Here is a 23,197-nt window from a genome sequence, read left to right on the forward strand (position 1 = left end):
CATCTCGTTTTATCATGGAGGAAAAAATTGAAAACGTGACCTGATGGAAAGTTGACCAAATTTGAATTTGACATGAATAAATGTGTACTCATATACATAAATGTATAATCGTTTCAAAGGCATTAAAATGCAAAGGGGGATGGAAAAGGGTTATTTTTTTTTTGTCTTGTATTATTTTAATTTTCAATGACACTGAATTACATAATTTCTTTAATATTGAATGGCTTTGAGAAAATATTAAAATACAAATCAATAACACGCAGCTACGTAAGTATGTATGTGAAAAAGATTTTATTTCTCTTTTATTGTTTAGTTTTCAGAATGTATAATATTCATTATCCACTTAAAATAAGAAAAATTAATTTAAGAAATGCAACGTCTGAGACTTATAAAAATGCAGCGTCCTTACGAAGATGAAAGTACGAGATATGTTCATGAATTATTTTATTTTTCATGAGTTTAAAAGCGCTTTGGCAAGCATATACATTTATCCCCCTCCCCTCAAAATCTGACACTAAGTAATGTGGTATGAATCCGGATTCTTCGAATATTTTTATACTTAATTCAATTTAAAATATTGAATTTAAATTATTGAACGGTATGATATTTTGTTGCTTATTTCAGTAGGGCTGTATTCAGTGCAGGGCAAGAGGGCATGGACCAGGAGCGCAATTCTAAGAGGGGCGAAAATTTCAACATTACTCATGTAATATTTTTCACCAAATATGAAAATGATGTAGTTAAAACAATTTAATTTGATAATTTCATTGAAAAATTTGCTTCTATAAAAGCAAGAAAAGTACCATTGTACTATTGTATTAAAATAAATTTAAAATCATCTAACACAATTGTATAACAAAAACATTTGAAGAAAATTACATGTTTTTATAATGTATTGATTGTTTATATTTTAAAGTAAAACAAATATTCATTAAAGTTTATTAGTAGAGCGCGGATTTATATGCATTGAAAACCAACCAAATATGGGCTAAAAACACCCTAAATATGCATAAATATATATGAACTAAAATGTTAAAATATGCACGAAGAATAAAAAAATTAGCAAAAAAATCTTATATCTTATCTTATATTATTATCTTATCTTAGTAAACGTATTTTATTTCCCCGATTATTGATCTAAGGTTATATTTGGGAAAACCGTTTATACCTACAACTTGTAGGTAGGTTAGGCTAACTAACTTGTAAGCTACAAATATACTTATTAATTTATTTTGATATTAATGGAAACTATAAAAATATAATACTATATATTTCAAAAATGTCTAAAAAAAAACAAAAACCTCGAAATATACGCTAAAATATGAAATATGCTATTAAAATTGTAAAATAAACCCTAAAAATAGAAAAATGTCAAAATATACAAAAATATGCGCTAAAAAAGTTTCATTTTTTAAATTGTTATGTTATGAAACAAATGTTGTGCTTACTTAGCATATCATATGATCAACCAGAATAAATATGCAAATACATACAAATCCGCACTCTATTTATTAGTAAATATTATATTGTATACTATGTTTTTATACATGCTTTATATATGTCAGATGACTTTTTGTAAAAAAATGCAAACTTTTCTTGGGGGGGGGGGGGGGGGCAAATAAAGTGATTCGCTAAGGGCGCCACCAGATCTCAATATAGGCCTGTGTTTTAGGTAATTTAAAATACAATTCTAGTTATGACTAGTTTTTGAATAAAATAAAATTATTTTAAATGTATTAGATATATATATTCATTTAATTTAAAAAAAAGTATTTATTATAACTTTATTACGAAAAAAAAAAATTCCTAATCTAATGTTTTAAAATCCGAAATCTTGGTTTAGAGCTAACTTTGGATCTTAGAATTCAGAATCCGAATTTTCGGGATTTCGGCAAATACAAAATTCTTCAACGTATGTATCAATGTATTCAGTGATTAACATACCTACTGAATGGAAACAGGAAAGTTTTTTTACTATAGTAAACTCATTTTCTTGATCGATTAATGTTTTTGTAAACTTTGTTTTCCTATAATTAATCTTAATAATTAGATGGCATTAAGTCTATTTCTGTAATTTATCTGTGTCATAGATAAATGAAAGCATTTTCGCAAATCAAATGATGTCCGTTCTTTGACAAACAAGAATTTTTAGGTTTTAATTTAAACATAAATTAAACATAAAATAGTTTTTATTTCATTTTGATATAATACTAATACGAGTAAATTATTTAAAAAATAATTTAAAATTAAGATTTTTTCATGTCCAATCAAAATATTTAATTTAAATGAATAATTATAAAAATTTTGTAATTTTTATTTACAACTTGTATTATTATTATAATAAATAATTGAAATACTCGTAATAAGTGTTACTTAATATAGAACAAAAACGTTATAACGTAGGTACTTAGCACTCATTTAAACTTAAACCGGTTTTGCGCATTTATCATTTAGTTTAAACTTCAAAGCATATTGTTTCTCAACCACTTTGAGCATAGCAGCCTAAATTAAATATAAAACTATTACCTATATTATTATAATGTGTCGTGGTATACGCCCAAGAATGTTACGACTCGTGAGAAATGTCAAATGATATAAACTAATAAACAAATGTATGACATTTAAACGATATAAATACAATTATAAATAATGGGTAGAACTTTGAAGTTTTTTTTTTTAATGAAAAATATATATTCTCGTTGTATTTTATTTTAAGTATAAAATAAAACGTATAACTATTTATTTAAAAAAATTGTATTACCTAATTTTTGTGATAATAATTCGAATGTTTGTTTTTAGTTATCTATCTTCCTTATTTTTGTGCACTCTGTATTGTGTTCAATGTCGAATCTACGTGGAGGAGGGACAAGTGGGTACGCTTGTCCAGGCGCTGTTGGTATAAAGGCGCTGTTAACTTTACGGATAATAAAGTCATGAACATATCCCATACATCCACCTTCGTAAACGCGCTTCATTTTTATTAGCTCTGGGTGTCAAATTTTCCTAGAACACTAATTGTGTTAAATTATTTATTTAATTTATTATAAGATTTAGATATAAATAAGTATACGCAAATTATGTAATATTTAAATTGTAAGCCTTCGTCACGATGCAGAGATTGAAAAACACTGATGTAAACATTCAATTTTAGTGTTTACATTCGACTATTGTGATTATGATTTTTTTTCTTATAATACACATATGCGTTCACATATAACAATCGCATAATTGGCTCCGAAGCTATTTTAAAATTTAAAATTCAATGAAACTCTAAAATGCAATATACATTGATGTTTTTTATTGAAATTTAAAAAAAAAAAATTAGTAAATTAAAATAAATTTATTTGAGTACTTGTAATTACACGATCATTATAAAGTGTTAAAAATCCCTCCATTAAATTCTTAATGGCGATGTAAAGCAAGCATAACAATAAGTATAGTGTCAGCAATAATGTAACCGACAAATTAATAATTTAATAAATTAAGTCGGCAACCGTGTTCTAGCAAGCTAAGTAAATGTATCAATTTATGTATATTTAATTTTTAATCTTAAAACTTATATAATTGTAAATTAATAATTAATTATAATCCATTGGAAATAACAAAATATGTATTTGATTTTTGTTCTTATTGACGATATTCCTGTCCTCAATTTTACTTTATACCCAGGGTTATACCACAGTTATAACAATAGGTATTTTATTTCATTAATTTTGTAAAAAAAATTGATATAATTAAACAATAAACATTAAAATTGCTTGCTAACATTTTAATTTTGGTTTTTAATTGACTAAATTGTGAATTGTTGTTCAGAGGAAATTTCTCAACCCCTCCCTTCAAAAAAGAAAAAAAAACTAAATTCGCCCTGGTATAAAGTTTAATGCTCTTGGGTAGATGCCTACCAACAAATGCATTTTTTTAATATCTTGATAACAAATGATAAAACAGTATAACTCAAATAATAATAAAACATTTTGCATTACAAAATAAAACCAATATTTCTTTTTTTAATATTTGAACCTTAAAACAGAAATTATTTCTAGAAAATTTTAATTGTGATTTTATATATAGTAGGATAATTTTAATTACATTTCAATTTTGAAATCATTTTGTCTTAAAATTTATTTATAGATTTAAATAAAAAATTTGTGCCATATTTATTGGTATTAATCCCACCCACCTTTCTGAAGAATATACGCCATTAGATTATAAATACCAACAAACTTAATTAGTAATTATTTATAACTTGATAATAGTTACTAATTAAATTGTTATATTGATAGAGAAAAAATATAATTTAGATAATTATATACTAGAAAGCGTTTTTATCTCAAATTACTATTAATATATATATATATACAGTAGGATGGTTCTTATTTATAGGGATTTTTTTTTTATTATTATTATTTATAGTCGATGCCTCTAAAGAGGTTCCAATATGTATAAAAATTATGTATACAAAATTTGAATATAATCGGATAATTTCAACCCGTGCCCCAAAGCCCTTAAAGTTACTATCATAATAAACCATAGACATGTCTGTAAATATAAAAATACCCCATCGATACAGTTCATATTACAATCGTACATAGTCCGTTTTTATCTTAATGCTTTTTAATATCTAATGTGATTATGTGAATCATAATTGTTCGTATTTATCATTAGTTATTGCAAAGTCACTGGTGTTGTTACTGCAAAGTACATTTGTAAAATAGATGTTATAATGTCACTAGTATACGAACTTCGTGATCAAACGAAAATATATTTAATCGGAAACTCCAAGACACTAAAGTTAGTCAACATTTAAATAATTCGACTGAATGTATTTTAAAATTTTGCATGTCTGAATTAACTAAGATTCAATGTAGGGAAGATTACCGAGAATTTCTTGAACTAACCGTTATATTTTTAAATGGTACTCCTGCTCGTCAAATCTTTTTTCGAGCTCCAGGAGCAATTCATCATGCTCGCTGGATGTCGAAGGCCATTTATTGTTTAAAAATATTTATACTTCGTCAAGAATATATATTAAACAAAAGAGAATACGATTCAGTTCGTGATATTTGTATTTTTATTGTTCTTTGCTATGTTAAAGCGTGGTTTAATGCACCAAATGCTTGTGTTGCACCACACCAAGACTTACAATTTTTGTGTGATCTTTATGATTATAAGACAATAGATGAATATTTATCTGAAGTTACACTAAAAAAATTTATCAATCATCTATGGTATTTGTCTCCAGAGTCAGTTGGGTTTGCATTTTTCGATGATGAAATTTCTGACGATACAAAAATTGAAATGGTTCAAACTTTAAAAAAAGATAATAATGTAGATGGAGACTCAATTAATGTATAAAAACGATTATGTGTTAAATTAAATGAAATACCAAGTTTTATAAATAATACGGTTGAATCATTTATTTCAGATAAAACTTTAATTTTTTTTAAAAGGTTCAATATAAATTATAACTTTATTGAAACATCGCCATCAACTTGGGAGAACAATTTAGAATACAAACGGGGTAAAGAAATTATCAGCAAATTAAAAATTGTAAATGATATGGCTGAACGAGCTGTTAAATTAATTGAAGATTTTAACAAAATTGGTTCAAAAAATGAAGAACAGAAGCAGTATATTCTTCAAGTTGTCACGGAATACAGGCAACAGTATTCAAATTCAAACAAAAGCACTCTTATGGAAAAATTATAATATACGCATGCAAAATAAAATATTGGTAGTTATTTATTAAAAAAGGTATTAATTATTATAAATTGTTTATAAAATTAAAATTCGTTTTTTCTTACAAAATATGTATTTATTATTTAATTTTTTCGTTAATTTTATGAATTACTCAATTTTTTAAAAATATTAACAACGTGAAACTTTTGAGAGCTTTGGGGCACGAGTTAAGCTTATCCGATTATGCTTAAATTTTGTATACATAATTATTATACATATTGGAACCTAATCAGGGGAATGGATCACAAAAATTTAAATATTTAAAAATAAGGACCACCCTAATATACAGTGTGTAATCAATAGTTGGAAACACTATGTAACTCTGCACATATTAAATATATTTGAATTATCTTTTTTTGAATGCTTAACAAACTTTGTCATATACTTATTACACTAGTTAAACTAATTTTAGGCCATTTCATTTCGCGTATCACAATTTTTTTTTTAAATGACAATCTCCCTTTTTTTTCTGGTAATTATTTTGACAGGTATTTTTTTATACATTTTAATGTTTTAACCAACTTCCTAAGTCAAAAATTAGCTGATTTATGAATTTTTAAATGTTTGATATTAGTTGAAATAGTTACATCACGTTAAGGTGATGCTGAACGTAAGATTACGTTTATTTCTTGACTGATTACTGAATTAGAAAACAGTCCAATAATTTTAAATTACATATTGTGGATATATGAGTCTAAATTTACTAACAATGAGATTATAAATAAACAAAATAATCGTTATTTGGACAATCAAAATCCCCATTGGGTTATTGAAACAAATAACCAATGTGTCTGGGGAACAAATGTTTGGTGCGAGTTGATTGGAGGTAAATTTCCGGGACCTTATTTCTACAACGGTACATTAAATGGAAAACGATATCTAGAATGTCTAATGAAAGAGTTACCGATCATGCTAGACGATATTCCTCTTGCAACAAGAAACAATTTGATTTTGCAACAAGATGGAGCCCCAGCACATAATGCAACAGTTGTGAGGAATTATTTAAATGAAAATTTTGAAAATCGTTTGATAAGAACTTATGGGATAATACAATGACCACCTCGATTCCCAGAACTCACACCACTAGACTACTTTTTGTGGAGATATCTAAAAACTGTCGTCTATGCAGACCCACCTACTAGTTTTATGCATTTGAAAGATAAAATAAATAATAAAATAAATGCGGCATGTAATCAGCTTACTGAACAACAAATTTCAAGTGCAACAAATAGGGAATTTCTACGGAGGACAGAAGCATGCTTAATTCATGATGGAGAACAATTTGAATAATTCTAGATAGATTAATGTAATTTGAACCAACTAAAAAAATTAAAATTATAAAAAAAAATGTATTTTTTTAATTAAAAAGGGAGAAAAATTATTACATGGGAAAAAAAGTATGGTAAGATGAAGCATTATCCCTCCCAAAAGTAGATACTAAAAGTAGTACTAGGAAATATCATATTATGGAGGAAAAAAAATAATTTAAGTCAACAAATTTGTGGATAATTCAAAAATTTAAAAAAATAATATCAAACATTAAAAAATTCATAACTCAGCTAATTTTTAACTTAGGAAGTTGGTTTGAATATTAAAATTTATAAAAAAAAATACCTGTCAAAATAATTACCAGAAAAAAAGGTGGGGTTGTCATTTAAAAAAAAAAGTTGCTATGCGTATGCACAAAATTAAATGGCCTAAAATTAGTTTAGTGTAATATGTGTATGACAATGTTTGTTAGGCATCCAAAAAAAAAAATTGTTCAAATATATTTAATATTATTAGCGTATGGCAAGATTAGCAGATTTATAACAATATCACACAATAAAGAGTATATAGAACAAGATAAATATAATAGTAATAGTAATAACTAAATAAATAACAATACTAATAATATTATGAACAAATTATAACAGATAATATTTAAATAGTAAACACAGCGACTTCATTTTTTTTTTTATATACACATTTTCTGGGTTCACAAGTCCAATGGCAAATCAATCAACCTTTCAATAGCTCCGTCCTCCAAATTATGAAGTTCATCCAATCTGCCCCCAAAGGAGAACAAGAGGCACTCCTCAACAATATGAGACATCATTTGATTGGGATCTCCACATTGACAGCCACTTGATGTTTCCAATCCCCATTTGCTCATAAGATGCGCACAGCGTCCATGATTAGATCGGAATCTATTAAGAAGAATCCATTGTTTTCTGGGGAGATTGAAACCAGGCAAGCGGATACTTGGGTGTCCAACTCCAGTTGGTCATTTTCTAAGGAGTTTTGTATAGGCTACCTATCAATCCCGAGAATATTTGAGTTGAGAGTGTGTGCGAAGTAAATTAATGTTGATGTGTGTGTCCGTTTATACGGATGCGATCCGCCTGCATTCCCAAAATAACCGATTACACTATTGTCCCCTGCGTCAACCCGCTGACCGTATCAGTATCAGTAATCACTAATGACTTATCCACACACAACACTATTTTAATTTTCTAATAAATTTACTACATATTTCTTATTGATATTATTATAATTATTATTTATTACGTACACATTATTTACGTCGATCGAAAAGATTGGGAATCGATGCACAAATTGTTCAATTCGCCATTCGGATACAAAATTTATATTAACTATATACATCATAAATAAAATATCTAATTGTTTATACTTATATTTACATACATAAATTAGTATATAAGTATATTATTTATTATAATTATAAAATTGAAGAATAATAATAATTAAACCCCTGAAATAGCAAAACAATATTTTTAGTATGTAGATATTAAAAAAGATGCTACACAAATATTTTAAAAAAAAAAAAATACAGTACTGCTATTATTTATAAAACAACAGTACTTTTGTAGATTTATAAACTAAATCATTAAAGATGTTCGATAGAAATATAAAGAAAAAAAAAACTGTAATTTAAAATTATATAAAAAACCAGAATTGAACTAAACAATCGACGTAGTCGATGTGTCGGTGTCTGAAAGGAAATAGTTTTGTAGGTATCGTGAATATACTGTACGGTCATATAATGTATACGGTGGATCTATCGGTGATAATTTAAACATATAAAGTTATTACTTTTTCTATTTGAATTTCGGACTAAATTGTATTTATAGAGTTGTAGTTATTACTCATTATCTAACTTACTAATTACGGTTATATATATATACAAGTATGTAACTGGTAGGTAATATGTGGGATTGTGGTGGCGCCGGTGACGGACGGTCGGTCGGAACATCGCTATCGCTTGTCGTAATTTTCTTCATAGCCTCATTCCTGGTGATGGTTATTAAAATCTCCTACATATATCGCTGGATGTGGTGCGCAACGCAGATTGGTGGAAGACCGCTTTGCAGCAGGATTGTATAGGTTTATAATGGTTAGATCAGCTATTTTAATGCTAATGACCTGAATGTCATTTATATTCATGCTATATTCGATGGAATAATCTGTGATTTCTTTTTTGACATAAGTAGCTAATCCGTGTACTTTTTCGTGTAATGCTGCGACAATATTACATCCATGAATGTAGTAGCCTCTAGTAGCAAAATTTATATCATCTGTAATATGAGTTTCTTGAAGAGCAATTATGTCAATGGAATGATTGTCTACTAGTTTACCAAAAAACTCTGTTTTGTTTTTTGATATTCCTTCAATGTTAAGTTGGAGCACTCGAAGCGATTGCTTCACATTACGCTTCAAGTAACCCTGAAAAGGGCTGTTTTGGGTAGAATTATATGAAAAGTTCATATTTCTGCTACGATGCTGTGATGACTCATAAGAGACTAGTACAGCACCAGGTGACAACATTGATATAGAATAATGAGAAATTAACTATGCGACTAAAATTAGGAACTGATAATTCGGTTAATATTGCTCTGAAGTAATGTTTAAGTTTTTTAAGTTTTTTGTTAAATTATTATGTTGAATAAAATAATTCTGCTAAAAGCTTTCAATCAGTCCAATAAAAACGAGTTGAATAAAAATTATAAGTCAAATTATAAAAATTAAAAATAAGTAAAATAATAATAATATAAGTTAAATATAATAATTAGTCAAATAATAAAAATAAATCGAATAATAATAATTAGTCAAATAATAAAAATAAGTCGAATAATAATAACTTGTCAAATAATAAAAATTAGTCGAAGAATAATAATAACTAGTCGAATAATAAAAATTAGTCGAAAAATAATAATAACTAGTCGAATAGTAAAAATAAGTCGAATAATAAAAATATTCGAGTAACTAAATTAGTCATTTGATACTACCGACCAAGTCGGTAGTTATTAGTTACTTTTGCCCATCACTATCTGCGATCAATGAGAAGGTATGCATTGATCGTTTTTGTTGATATCCAAATAATATTTAAACTTGACAATATGTCAGAATCCTTTTTGAAAATTTTATATTTCTTTATAAAAAATATATATCAACAGTATAATTAAAAATTATAGTTGTTCATGAATTATAGGCACTGAGCTAATCAATGAACATTATTAATAATTGTTCGGTTCAAAGTATTGATCGAAATCGAATTACATTTCAATATCCGAAAATATCAATTAAAATAATAAAAGTACCTAATTCAAAAAATTAAATATCCTATGAACATGATGAATATAGTTCCAGCTGAGCATTATAGCAACAACCTACAGATAAAATAATAATAAATGCTTAATTGTGATTAAATTATTAAAAGGTTATTATCGGTGAAAACGGTATAACGGTAGTGTATATTATTATATTGTACCGTTTGAATGAAATTTGTTCTTACATTTGTTATGCAATATATCTATTATGTTCTATAAGTATAATATTATACTCGTTTCAAATATTAATCACATGTAAAAAAACGTCCGCTTTAAAATTGCGTCGATATCCTGAATAATAGTAGAAAGCCCGTAGTTGTAGTAAACATAATTAAATATATATTAAATTGGTATCTACACATAATATCCATAAAAAGGGAATCAATATGCTTACACATAACATGCGACATTTACTTCGATCACTCGAGGCGTATTATAATAAATAATAATGATGAATAATTGGTTAATAGCATACGTAGCGCGGTTGGTTAAGAATTTATAATCTTATACTAGCTTATTATGAATTTATTGAATATGAAATTTACATTGTTATAAGTAGGTACTACTCAATACTTTAATATATAAGGACATAAGCTACCTAATTCTTACCAAATAGAAGATGACGTATTTTTTTTATTATCGCACACGTATTTATATACCTTTATATACTAAATTATCCCTATAATTCGTATTTCTCGGTACAACGTCAAGGTCGTATACGACTTTCAAAATAGAATAATAATTGTTAGCTTCAAACCGTATGTATACACAAATATTCCTACCTGCCACCAAGCAAACTCACTATATTCTATATGATATGATATGTGTACAAAGTTATTATATTATGTATTATGATTGTGCGTAGATCCCCTTCCCTCGGGCTTCATTCCAACGGGCAACTGAACTTCTAGCTACCTAATTCAGCGGATGCACGACAACGGGCACTGCGATGACATTCTATAACGATTTCTTTATTATAATTAATCGTGGAATTAGACTCGACTAAAACAATGAAACGATATTTCGGCATTTCTTAAACGTTATGGTCCAACTTATTCCGTCGACCACGAATTATTTTCGTCAAATCGGTTTCACAAACAGTTACTCACTGTATATTTTGTTTTTTTTTTTTTTTTGTTATTAGACGCCCATGGTTTTAGTTTCTGACAAATATTATTAATTATTTTATTTTGCCCGTTACACTTTTAAAAATAATGAAATTTCTATTCTGTATTTCCGAATACGTTGATGTACACGTTCCGTTGAAAGACGAGGAAAGGAAAAAAAACCCGCTGGACAATTTTCTTCTTCCATGATACCCAAATAGTTCTTATCAGTAATTGTCTTTTGTGTTTTTTTTCCTATATTACGGGTGCTCCGAATATTTAATTAACTTAACACTACTCTTTCAGTGCGAGTACACTTTACGATTTACATAATTTATTATTAATTGTGCTGGTGCATTTCGTCAAGTCAAATAATTCCAACCGTGTATACGATAGATCACGAAAGTAATTTATCTAGATGTGATCGGTCCGCGTCGACGTTGAGTGTTGTTGCTGCTAAATTTCTCCGCGCATTCGGATCGTCGTCGTTGAAACAGTGCGTTCGTGTATTACTATAATGTACGCAATACACGTCTGATCGTGTTCGGTATCTTCTTGTGGTAACTGGGTGGACTCGGGTTAGTAAAAATTGCGCTGCGCAAGATGGGCAGCTGCTTCAGTTGTCAGAGGGGCTCGTCCAACAAAAAGGATATGACGGGCTCGCCATCTAATGCTGGCAACAACAAGGACTCGGTATCGCCTGCAGTGCCCAGCGTGCCTATACAGAACATGCCACCCCACGATAATATACGCGAAGTTAGGAATGGACCAATGCCACCGGTTCCTGACCAGGAACCGTCTAATGCAACTAATGCATCAGCTAAAATATTCGTCGCTCTGTATGATTATGATGCACGCACCGATGAGGACCTCAGTTTCAGAAAAGGGGAACACTTAGAAATCCTAAATGATACACAAGGGGATTGGTGGCTGGCCAGGAGCAAAGCCACCAAACAAGAAGGTTACATTCCTTCTAATTATGTAGCCAAATTGAAATCCATAGAAGCTGAGCCATGGTATTTTGGCAAGATCAAAAGAATTGAGGCTGAGAAAAAATTGTTGTTGCCAGAGAATGATCATGGAGCATTTTTAATTAGGGATTCTGAGAGTAGACGGAATGATTATTCTTTGTCTGGTGAGTACCTTAAGTGTTATTTTCATTTTTTATTATTTGTATTTTATTATACCAACTACTTTATGGAAATGAATAAACACAACTATTGAATGAATAATAATTATCCTAGTTGTTGGTACCTGTTAATAGGTATTAATAACAATTTAAACTGATTGTCTTTTTGAAATATAAATTTTATTGGGTTTAGTTGAGAAAATTTTAATTCTTCAAATTATTAATAACAAATACTTTATCAAAAGCAATTATCCTTTTAGTTCTAAGAAATTGTTTAACACTAAATATTCTTTTAACTGTATCATTAGTATTATAATATTTAATTTTTTTATTTATACTTTTAAACACATTTACATTTTTAGTATTAAATGGTTATCTAATATGACTGTTAACTTTGTTCTAAACATCTTTTGTGTTGTTTAATTTTGGATAACATTGATATCAGTTGTAAATATTTTAAAACTAGGAATGTTTTTTGAACTTTCAAGTTATTTTTATTTAAACAGTAGGTAGTAAGTAGTTTTATAATGTTTTTTGTTTTATACATATGCATTTGTCATGTAAATAATGTAGTTAATTAAATATATTTTAGTGTTAATCAACTGGTAGTTATAATATTTACTAATATTGATTTTTATTTTTCTTATTAATATTATGTTTTTTAATAACCTTAATAACAATAAATAATTTCTGTAAAATTAAAAAACTTGGTATAAAAGTAAGTTAAATTGGCATAACGACAATTTGAATTAGGTATAAATCAATAAATAATTATTAGAGAAGTCTTAGTATATGTTAAATAAAATAATTTTGAATGTTGATGATTTTAATAGTGTTAAAAATTCATATCCTTAAATTAATACAATTTAAATAGCTATTTAAGTTTTATGAAAAAAATTACAAAATAAGTTATAAAAACTATTAATGGTTATTTATGGTTAAATAATACATAATTATTTCATATCATAGGATTATTAGTTGACACTTTAAAATGTATTATTGATTTAAATTTAAATGTTTTATTAATTCAAAGTTTCATTTTTTAGCTAAGTTTTTACAGGATTGTATATTTAATACAATTTAATTATAGATAATACATTGAATTATGTATGTTCATATGTATATTTTGAATCATTATAATATGTTTTTATCATGATATTAATAAATATCTATTGTTTATTATTAATTAATACTGTAGAATAACAAATTATTATGTATTTTAGTTCGCGATGGTGATACTGTTAAACATTACCGAATCAGACAACTAGATGAAGGTGGCTTTTTTATTGCTCGACGTACAACATTTAGGACTCTACAGGAGTTAGTCGAATACTATAGTAAAGATGCAGATGGTTTATGTGTTAACTTACGTAAACCTTGTGTTCAGGTAATAATATATAATTTTGCTTAGTAAAATACTTGTGGGGGATGTTGTAATTTTAACATACAGTTTCCAGTTTAAATTTGGTCACTGGCGAATTTACTTTCTGGGTAAGATGACAGTTCAAAAGGAGAACTTCATCTACCCCATGTGTTACATATCACCCTACTAAAAACTTATTGTACCAAAAACTATTAAAGAAGCTAATGGCCTCAGTTGCTGATACCCTATTTAATAACAAAAATGTATATAGTAGAACCTCATTAACCTGGACTAATTGAGGCTCTTGATAGTTCAAATGAATGAAAGTCTAGATTAAACAAAATAATCAAAAATCGTAAATTTATAATTTAAAAAAAATGTATTGTATATTTTATTATACAAGTTTTAATCTAATACATACATGTATGTCTAACAATATGAAACCTAGAAAATAGTACATAATTGTATTATAATCATTATTAGGACCTGGAATTATATGGACTAAAAATGTACAAAATATGCATGCATTTATACGATGGTTATCATTCAAATATGCACTCAAAATATGCAAAAATATGTGAAAATATGCAAACAAAAATGCATGTTTATTATTTATTAAATTTATTTAATTTTAAAATATATACAATTCATTAAATAATTAATATTCATCAAAAAATATGCTTTAAAATATATCAACTGTATTTTATATATTGTATTAAACTGTATAGAACTGTTATGTTGTATTGAAATTAAATTATATTTTGAACACTCACTCATCTTAACAAAAAGTTGCAAACGATAATCAATCAAATCAAACAAATCAAGTGGATTTTTATAATATTTTTAAAGTTACCCAGAGAGTTACAATCGTATTGGTACTTTTAGTAAACTTTATCTTATAACACAAAAATCAAATTTTATAACTGCACGACTCACGGAATTATGATGGACATGCGCTAAGTAATAAATAATAATATTATTAACCAACTTCGTAATATTTTTTTTTATGTATGCATTATATTTCAGAAAAATGCTAAAATATGCATAATAATTTGAAATGTTCCAAATATGCAAAAATATGCCAAATTTAATTTCGCGTATCAACACATTAGATTAAAATTCAAATTTCTGTCTTACCTAGCTAATTTTTGTTTAATATATAAAAATATACAAATGCATACAATTCGGGGCTCTAATCATTACGTACATAATACAGTACATATTAAGGTTTACCTGCATTATTCACACTTGACACGCTTAAGCATAAATTACTGGTTTAAAAAACTGCTAATCTTTGGGGTTGTCTTCTTTTCTCAGTGATTTCTTTAATGATTAACTCACGAAGGTGCCTTAGATGCTCGTAATACGCAGATATGTTTTCATCGTTATTATCTTCTACGTATTTAATGGCAATATTTAGATAGCTTAGATAAACTAGCGTAATTTAGGTATTTATAAACGGCTGTCCGGATTAATGAGGTTCTACTATATTTCAATTAATTAATTTTTTTCTATAGGTATTCGTAATTTATTTAATATTGATAAGTTAAAGGATTTAGTTTAATTTTTGAAATTTATAAAAAATATTTTTAATTTATATGATAGGTTGAAAAACCAGTTACTGGTGGTTTATCTCATAGCACAAGAGATCAATGGGAAATTGATAGATCATCATTAAAGTTTGTTCGTAAGTTAGGACATGGTCAATTTGGTGAAGTTTGGGAAGGTTTATGGAATAATACAACACCTGTTGCTATTAAAACCTTGAAAACTGGTAAGTTATATCCATAATTTATAAAAGTATTAATTGATACAATTAATTTATACAAAATATATTTTGCTTTTAAGGTACAATGGATCCAAAAGACTTTTTAGCTGAAGCACAAATTATGAAGAAACTAAGACATACCAAATTAATCCAGTTATATGCTGTTTGCACTATGGAAGAACCTATTTATATTATTACTGAACTTATGAAAAATGGAAGTCTTTTAGACTTTTTACAAGGTAAAATTACATTGAAAATTATTTTTATTTGAAATTATATTTACCTACATGTATTAAAATTGTTTATATTTAATATATATATATATATATACAATGGCATATCCAGGGGGGGGCCACAAGGGCCATGGCCCCCCCTCGTTGGCTATATTTACTAGATTTTATTTTAAAGATTTATATTTATTCGTATACATGAACGCATACTACAATAATATGCTTATACCAATGAATATTTTGCGGTTTTACCAGTAATCATTATTACCATTATCACGTTTTGATAAAATTGCTACTCGTTGATTGGTCAAAATAATTTTATACAATCTACAATTGTTTTTATACACTAATATATTTGTTTGGACTAACCCGTTTTTATTATTAAATTACTATTATTATGTACATATATATTAACTTAATAACTGACTGAAAATATAAATAAATTATTTTCATTAAAAACATTAAATATTTGGTTAATTTTTTTTTATCTTTTTGGTAGTAGGTAGTGTATAAGGTAAAATTTTAGACAGTGTTTGCCCCCCCCCCCCCTAAAAAAAATTCTGGATACGCCACTGTATATATATAATATTTATAAATTAATCAACTTATATATAGGTAAGGGAAGAGGTTTGAAGCTTCAACAGTTGATTGATATGGCAGCTCAAATAGCTTCTGGCATGGCATATCTTGAATCTCAAAACTACATTCATCGTGATCTTGCTGCTAGAAATGTTCTTGTTGGAGAGAGTAACGTTGTTAAAATAGCAGATTTTGGTCTTGCTCGTCTTATAAAGGTTAAAGTTACAAAAATAATATATTAATGAATAGAATATTAATGATATTTCTTTTAGGAGGATGAGTATGAAGCGAGAGTTGGTGCTAGATTTCCAATTAAATGGACTGCACCTGAAGCTGCTAATTACAGCAAATTTTCTATAAAATCTGATGTATGGTCATTTGGAATTTTACTCACTGAGCTGGTTACCTATGGACGTATACCTTATCCAGGTAAATATAAAGTTTTATTTAGTATTAAAAGACTAAAGGTTTTATTCAGTAACCATTCATAGTTAGTACATTGACTATACCTACAATTATTATATATTATATTTCTGTTATATAAACTATAGTCTTTTTTAAAAAAGTTTTAAAAAATTTAATTTTTTTATACAATACTAGGAAAAAGTGTAAATATTTGATGTAATTAATTTTTTAATAAAATAATACATATAAATAATTATAATGTATTACTATATTCATAAAAGTGTATTATGTAGACATTTTTAATAATATTTTGTTATAAAAAAGTAAAATTGTATAATTGATATGTATATGTATTATAATAAATTGTAATCACTAATTAATTTTAGGTATGACCAATGCTGAGGTACTTCATCAAGTTGAGCATGGTTATCGAATGCCAATGCCACCTAATTGTCCAACTGCATTATATGATATAATGTTAGAATGCTGGCATAAAGACCCCATGAAGAGGCCAACATTTGAAACTCTCCAGTGGAAATTGGAAGACTTCTTCACAATGGAAGGGTCTGAATATAAAGAAGCATCGGGTTACTGAGATCACGCCCACCTCTCGGAGTGGCCTATGCAACAGGCCATCGCTCTACGCGGCGCTAATCCCCAAGCAGCCGCTATTTACATGCAACACGCAGCAGCGGTTTATCACGCACACAGACATCAACAACATCATATGCACAATATTTATCATTAACACTGTTAGATACATCTTTGACCATCATTACTTTTGGTAAGTCATAAATATTTATAACTTCTCTTTTTTCTTTTTTTTTTTTACTTGAAGATTTAATGAATAACTTGTTTTTAAACTACTTAGTCTTAGATAATCTATTAATTGTATTGAAAAACATTAGATATTATTATTTTATTGTGTATTTTATTTTGAACTACTTAGGTTACATTTTTTCATTTGCCAAAATAATTTATCTAATTTGTGTTTTCCCTTTTCCCTATCATTTTAAATTAATGTTTAATTTCTATTTTTATACTCCAATAAATAATTTAAATCCTCATTATATGTATAAACATAAACATAGCTCAAACTGTTGTTTAAGAAAATTAAATTTGTTGTTGGATTGTTCCTGGTTCAGTTAATTGTGCCTTTCATTGTGGAATATTTTTAAACTGTGATTGTTTTGATATTTTATGAAACTGAGAACTAGTGTATTATATATAATTAACAGAAGATGAATTTTTTTATAATCTTAGTATATTATTTTATTTTTTATTACAACAGGTGCATTTATTACCTACACAGAATAAATCATATATTAGTAAAATTTGTTAATTAATTGTTAAATTTATAATTGCACAGTTCTTTGTCCAATATCAAGAGCAATATTCACATGATCTGATTGCAATTATATATCAGTTTTTAATATTTATTTAAATACAATTAAGTATTAAAATTATGTAATTAAAATATTTTTTTTCTACATTCAGTATTAATCAAATAATTAAAAAAATATTTCAAAATCAATGATGTAATAATAATAGTTCATAACTTTCCATGATAATTACAATCTTATTATTAATATCATATAAGAAATATTTAGTAAATTGAATATTTTTTAATGATCTTTATAACAAATTTAAAGTTTTGTCAGTAATTGAAACTCAAATTAAAGTTTTATAATCACAATCACAGTTTGTAATAATTAAAAATACATTAATCCCTCCCGGCCCACTCATATTTCACTTCCTATTTACATCACATCATATATTTTTAATCTACTGATTTTACCATCATATTTATTGTAAAATTTATATTTTTCACCAATTTCATTATTATTATTATTATTATTATTATTATTATTACTTTTTTATGTCATTGGTCATTTTGTATATTTTTTTTTATGACTTACAATACAAACACTAACTTAGTAAAAGTACAAAAAAATAAAAAAAATCCCAAAGGTGTTCTAAACTACTTTTACGAATTTATGTGAAAGCAACCAAGTGTTCATATTTTCAGAGCGATTTCGAGAGGTTCAACTTATAATTAAATAATAATAATAATAATAAATAAAAAAAACTGTATATATAATAATTTTGTTCTCATTACAAGTTTTTATACTAGTTATACATCAAAGAATTGTTATCTAATTTTTTTTATTCATGTGTGTACTATAATAGAATATGTTTAGCTGAATTGAACAAACAATATTTTTTTTTACCTTTTTTAAACTTGTAATATTTCAATTGATTATTATAACTATTATTATTAATTTTATTTATATTTTTTAGTTCCTTAAAAAATGATTCATTTACAAATTTGTTAACATATATATTCCAAAATTTTAATATGTATTATGTTAAAAAAAAGACATCTTTTTGCAATCTTAATGACAATTGACCTAATTATTATTATCTAATTATTATTATTATTGTTTTATGTGTAAATAATGTCTAAAATTATAATTATATAAAATTATTAGTATTACCTAGCCTTAAATATTAATCATTATTATGGGATATTTTATCAAAAATAAAATTCAACCTGCTATTATTTTTTGTTTGATTGTATATCAAAAAAATATTTTTTAACCTTTATAAGTTTATATTCATCATATTTCTTGGTAAGTACTTATTTAGTTTATGAATTCTGTTTTTATATTTAGTACTACCTAAAAATTATTTGCCTTCAAAATGATAAGATTTATTTGTATTACTTTGTATGTGTTTATTGTTAATACAAAGTTATTTAGAATATTTGACTGATTAGACAAGTATTCCAAAGATAAAATTGAACTCTAATAAGTATCGCTTTTAAGTAGTATAAATAAGTAACATGATTGTTTTGTGCGACAAAATTCATTACTTCTAGTTGAATTAATTTTGGTTAAAAGTATATTTTAGATTTTATATTAATCTTACTAGTAGATCTTAGATTCTCTTGGTATAAGTATTAATTTTTTAGTTTTAAGCTAAGAAAAAACAGTTGCTGTATGAATGAAACATTCTAAATGCAGGTATGTAATATTTCTGCTCTTCCTATCTAACAAATTATCAAAATACAATGCCGAAGAAATGTTTAATGGTGTTGTCAGAATATTAGTAAATAAAAAGGTATTTAATTTATGATACAATATTATATAGGAACGAGCGATGACTATTAAAAATTCAGAGATGTTGCAAAAACGAAAAATCTAGTATTGCTTTTAAAAATATTAGTATTTACAATCAGTGTCATTTCAGAAAAAAAATTTCAATACTAAACAGAACCATTGATTATAATTGTGTCGGAAGTTGATGATCTTAAAAACATTAAAAAATGACCTAAAAAATGTATGCAAATATGACATAAACAGTCCTTAAAAAAGACTTAAAAAATTACAAATATTTCTTTAAAATTAATAAGAATACATATTTTTAAATATTTTACTCCATTTTACTATACAATGTTATCAAGAATTACTAATTACTCAAAATATGATCTAAAAATGATAACAAATGACCTTAAAAATGAAATAAAAAAATTACAAATATCTGTTTTATAAATTTATTAAAGCTTACAAATTACTCAAAAATCAAAATCATTGCATTGTATGATTAAAGTTTATTTGATGTTCAGAAGTAAATGAAAGACGATTATCTGCTTAAAAATATTTATATTTGGAAAAACTTCTCTCCACGTCCACTGAAATGATTGGGAGACGCAGACAAGCACTAACCAATGTTTTATTTTTCAGTATTTCGAATTTTGTGTGAAATCAGTAAAAAAGACCAAAAATGTGGGAAAATGACTTAAAAAGGTCAAAAAATGACTTAAAAAGTAATAGACACCAAATAATGCAAAAAAATGCAAAATAAAAATTATTCGGATTCACATATTAATGAAACACATTTGTGGCTAAGAGAGCATCGTCTAAAAAATGTATCAACTTCTGAGCCCTAATTATAATGTATTGTTTATATATTAAACGTATATCATTAATTAAACTTAATTATCAACATGAAATCAATATTATCTATAGTATTGAGTACCTTAGCCCATAAAAATAATTTAAATTTAAATATTATTAAAAAAATTCCTTATTATAAAAAACGAAATACAACTCACAAAATAATATTGTTAAATATTGTAGCATGAAGTATCACAATAATATATTTAACAAATTTGCTAAAATTCTAAATAATAATAATGATAATGTAAAAATGGCTTTTAAAATTAATAATAATTTAATCAAACATACAAATAATAGAACTAAAAACTTTACAAAAATCCTCTATTTTTTTACAAAATGCTTGTATATATAAACTTAAAAATATTTGTAATATATTTTATATAGGCAAGACAAATATAAATTTTAAAATAAAATTAAAAAATGACTGCCCCTAATTCAAATTTTGCTCAACATTTTATAGAAAATAACTACAATATACATTTTGATGTTAATATGGATTTAGAAATATTAAATACCTATACGATTTTTACATTATTTCAGTTTTAGAAGAGTTATACATACATAACGGAAAAATAAAAATAATTATAATAGTGTACAAATCGATTTTAAAAATAATATCTTATATCAATAAATTGTAGATAATAATAAATAATAGTAACTATTATTATTTATATTTCTTAACATATCTATGTCTAATAAGAACTCATTTTAAATAATCTATCATATTAAAATAAATTATGTCTATGTAAAATTTAAAATTTAAATTTTTTTAATGTATTTCTTTCTTTGTTTTTTCATATTCAGTTACTATTTTATACCCAACGATTCATTTTTAATTCGAAACCAATCGCACCTTACAAATATAATAATACTCCAGACTAAGCTTTTATTTATTTATGTATTTATATAAACTATTTATTTATTTATATATAAATTATTATTTGTCATGCAGTACGACCTAAATTGGGTAGTAAGAAAAATCAAAAGGGCAGTTGACTTTATGAATATGGGCACCTTACAAAAATATAATTTTCCTTATAAAATTATTGAATTTCTACTGAGTATTTGAATTTGTGTAATTTATAAACCAAACCTGGTAACTAATAAGTAGGTAATAATTATGTAAGTTTAAAATCTTTGCTACATCGATGATTAATCTATGAAATTTAAATTTAAATAGTGGTATATGTATAACCAGAGGTGGAACTAGGTATTTTTACGCCCTGGGAAAATGTTAAAATTACGTCCTATCATAGACTTTAATCAAACTTTAATCAACTTTAATCAAATACTTTTCTTGAGATTTTTTTTTAATAATTAATATACAATCATACTTATCGAGTTTTAACCTAATATCAGTATTTAACAATGGTTATGTTAGGTTATTGAACATTTTTTTTTTCTGGTCTTTTGTTTGGAAAATACATCTATAATTTCATCAAAATCAATACTTGCCGTGACATCGCTTTCTATTGAAAGTATTCCTAAGGTATCCAATTTTTCTTGACTCATTGATGACCTTAATTTATTTTTTATTCTTTTCAGAAATGAAAATGATCTTTCACTTGAACAAATAGTTATTGGCATTGTTAAAAATATATGCAAACATGTTTCTACATTTGGAAACGTATGTGCTATTTGCATATTTCTTATAAACTTTAATTGATCGGTTAGCGTTATTGTTGTGCTATTGTTGGTAGATGAAATAAAAATTTAAAATTTAATAAATTCATCTACGAAGCTTTCAACGTTAATATCAAGTTCATTTTTATATAAAAATATTAATGCTTTCATTTTAGTCATAATTTCATTTCTGGTTAAGTTTTCTTTAAATGAAAATCCAAATCTTTTTTTCACATTAACATTATCTTCTCTTCTTTTTTATATTTCTGCCAATAATGTATCGCAAATTACATAATGTGTATCAGTAATGAAATTTTGTCTTAAACTTTGTTGTCGCTCTTTTTGACATTCAAAATCGACATTTTTTTTTATTCTTTTATAGGATTCATTTTCGTATATTTCAAAATTTTCTCGGACATTTTGTATAAAATCAAATAGAGAATTGTATAATGGTATTATTATTGATATATTTGTTGTTGAAATTTGTATAGTTTATGAAGTTAAATTTATTCGCTGTAATATACAATTCCAAGTAACAATCATAATCGCCATTTCTCTTGTTTTTAGTTGATTTAAAATATGCTTTGCTTCATTACGAGTATTTGTATTTTCATTCATATCAATAGAAATTTTAAAAATAATTTTAGTAATTTCAGACTAGCCAAGGGTCAAGGTCTTAGTAG

At 26.0% G+C, this 23,197-nt stretch overlaps 1 protein-coding gene across 1 annotated transcript; it reads left to right on the forward strand.

Moving 5' to 3' along the window:
* The first annotated feature begins 11,702 nt into the window (after positions 1 to 11,702).
* Positions 11,703 to 17,874, forward strand: LOC112683141 (tyrosine-protein kinase Src42A). The gene is made up of 7 exons (XM_025554042.1): positions 11,703 to 12,590; positions 13,808 to 13,971; positions 15,553 to 15,721; positions 15,796 to 15,954; positions 16,561 to 16,739; positions 16,797 to 16,953; positions 17,316 to 17,874. Exons 1-7 carry the CDS (start codon positions 12,059 to 12,061, stop codon positions 17,522 to 17,524), a joined length of 1,569 nt encoding a protein of 522 aa, XP_025409827.1. The 5' UTR covers positions 11,703 to 12,058; the 3' UTR covers positions 17,525 to 17,874.
* Positions 17,875 to 23,197: the final 5,323 nt, after the last annotated feature.

The sequence above is a fragment of the Sipha flava genome, unplaced genomic scaffold, assembly GCF_003268045.1.
Source record: "Sipha flava isolate LNK unplaced genomic scaffold, YSA_version1 220_pilon_pilon, whole genome shotgun sequence".
NCBI classification, from domain to species: domain Eukaryota; kingdom Metazoa; phylum Arthropoda; class Insecta; order Hemiptera; family Aphididae; genus Sipha; species Sipha flava.

Bases quoted from the DNA above. Each gene is read 5' to 3' on its own strand.
- LOC112683141 (XM_025554042.1), top strand. From the start codon at position 12,059: ATGGGCAGCTGCTTCAGTTGTCAGAGGGGCTCGTCCAACAAAAAGGAT. The intron at 12,591-13,807 runs GTGAGTACCTTA...TATGTATTTTAG, and splicing joins GAATGATTATTCTTTGTCTG to TTCGCGATGGTGATACTGTT. The intron at 13,972-15,552 runs GTAATAATATAT...TTTATATGATAG, and splicing joins TACGTAAACCTTGTGTTCAG to GTTGAAAAACCAGTTACTGG.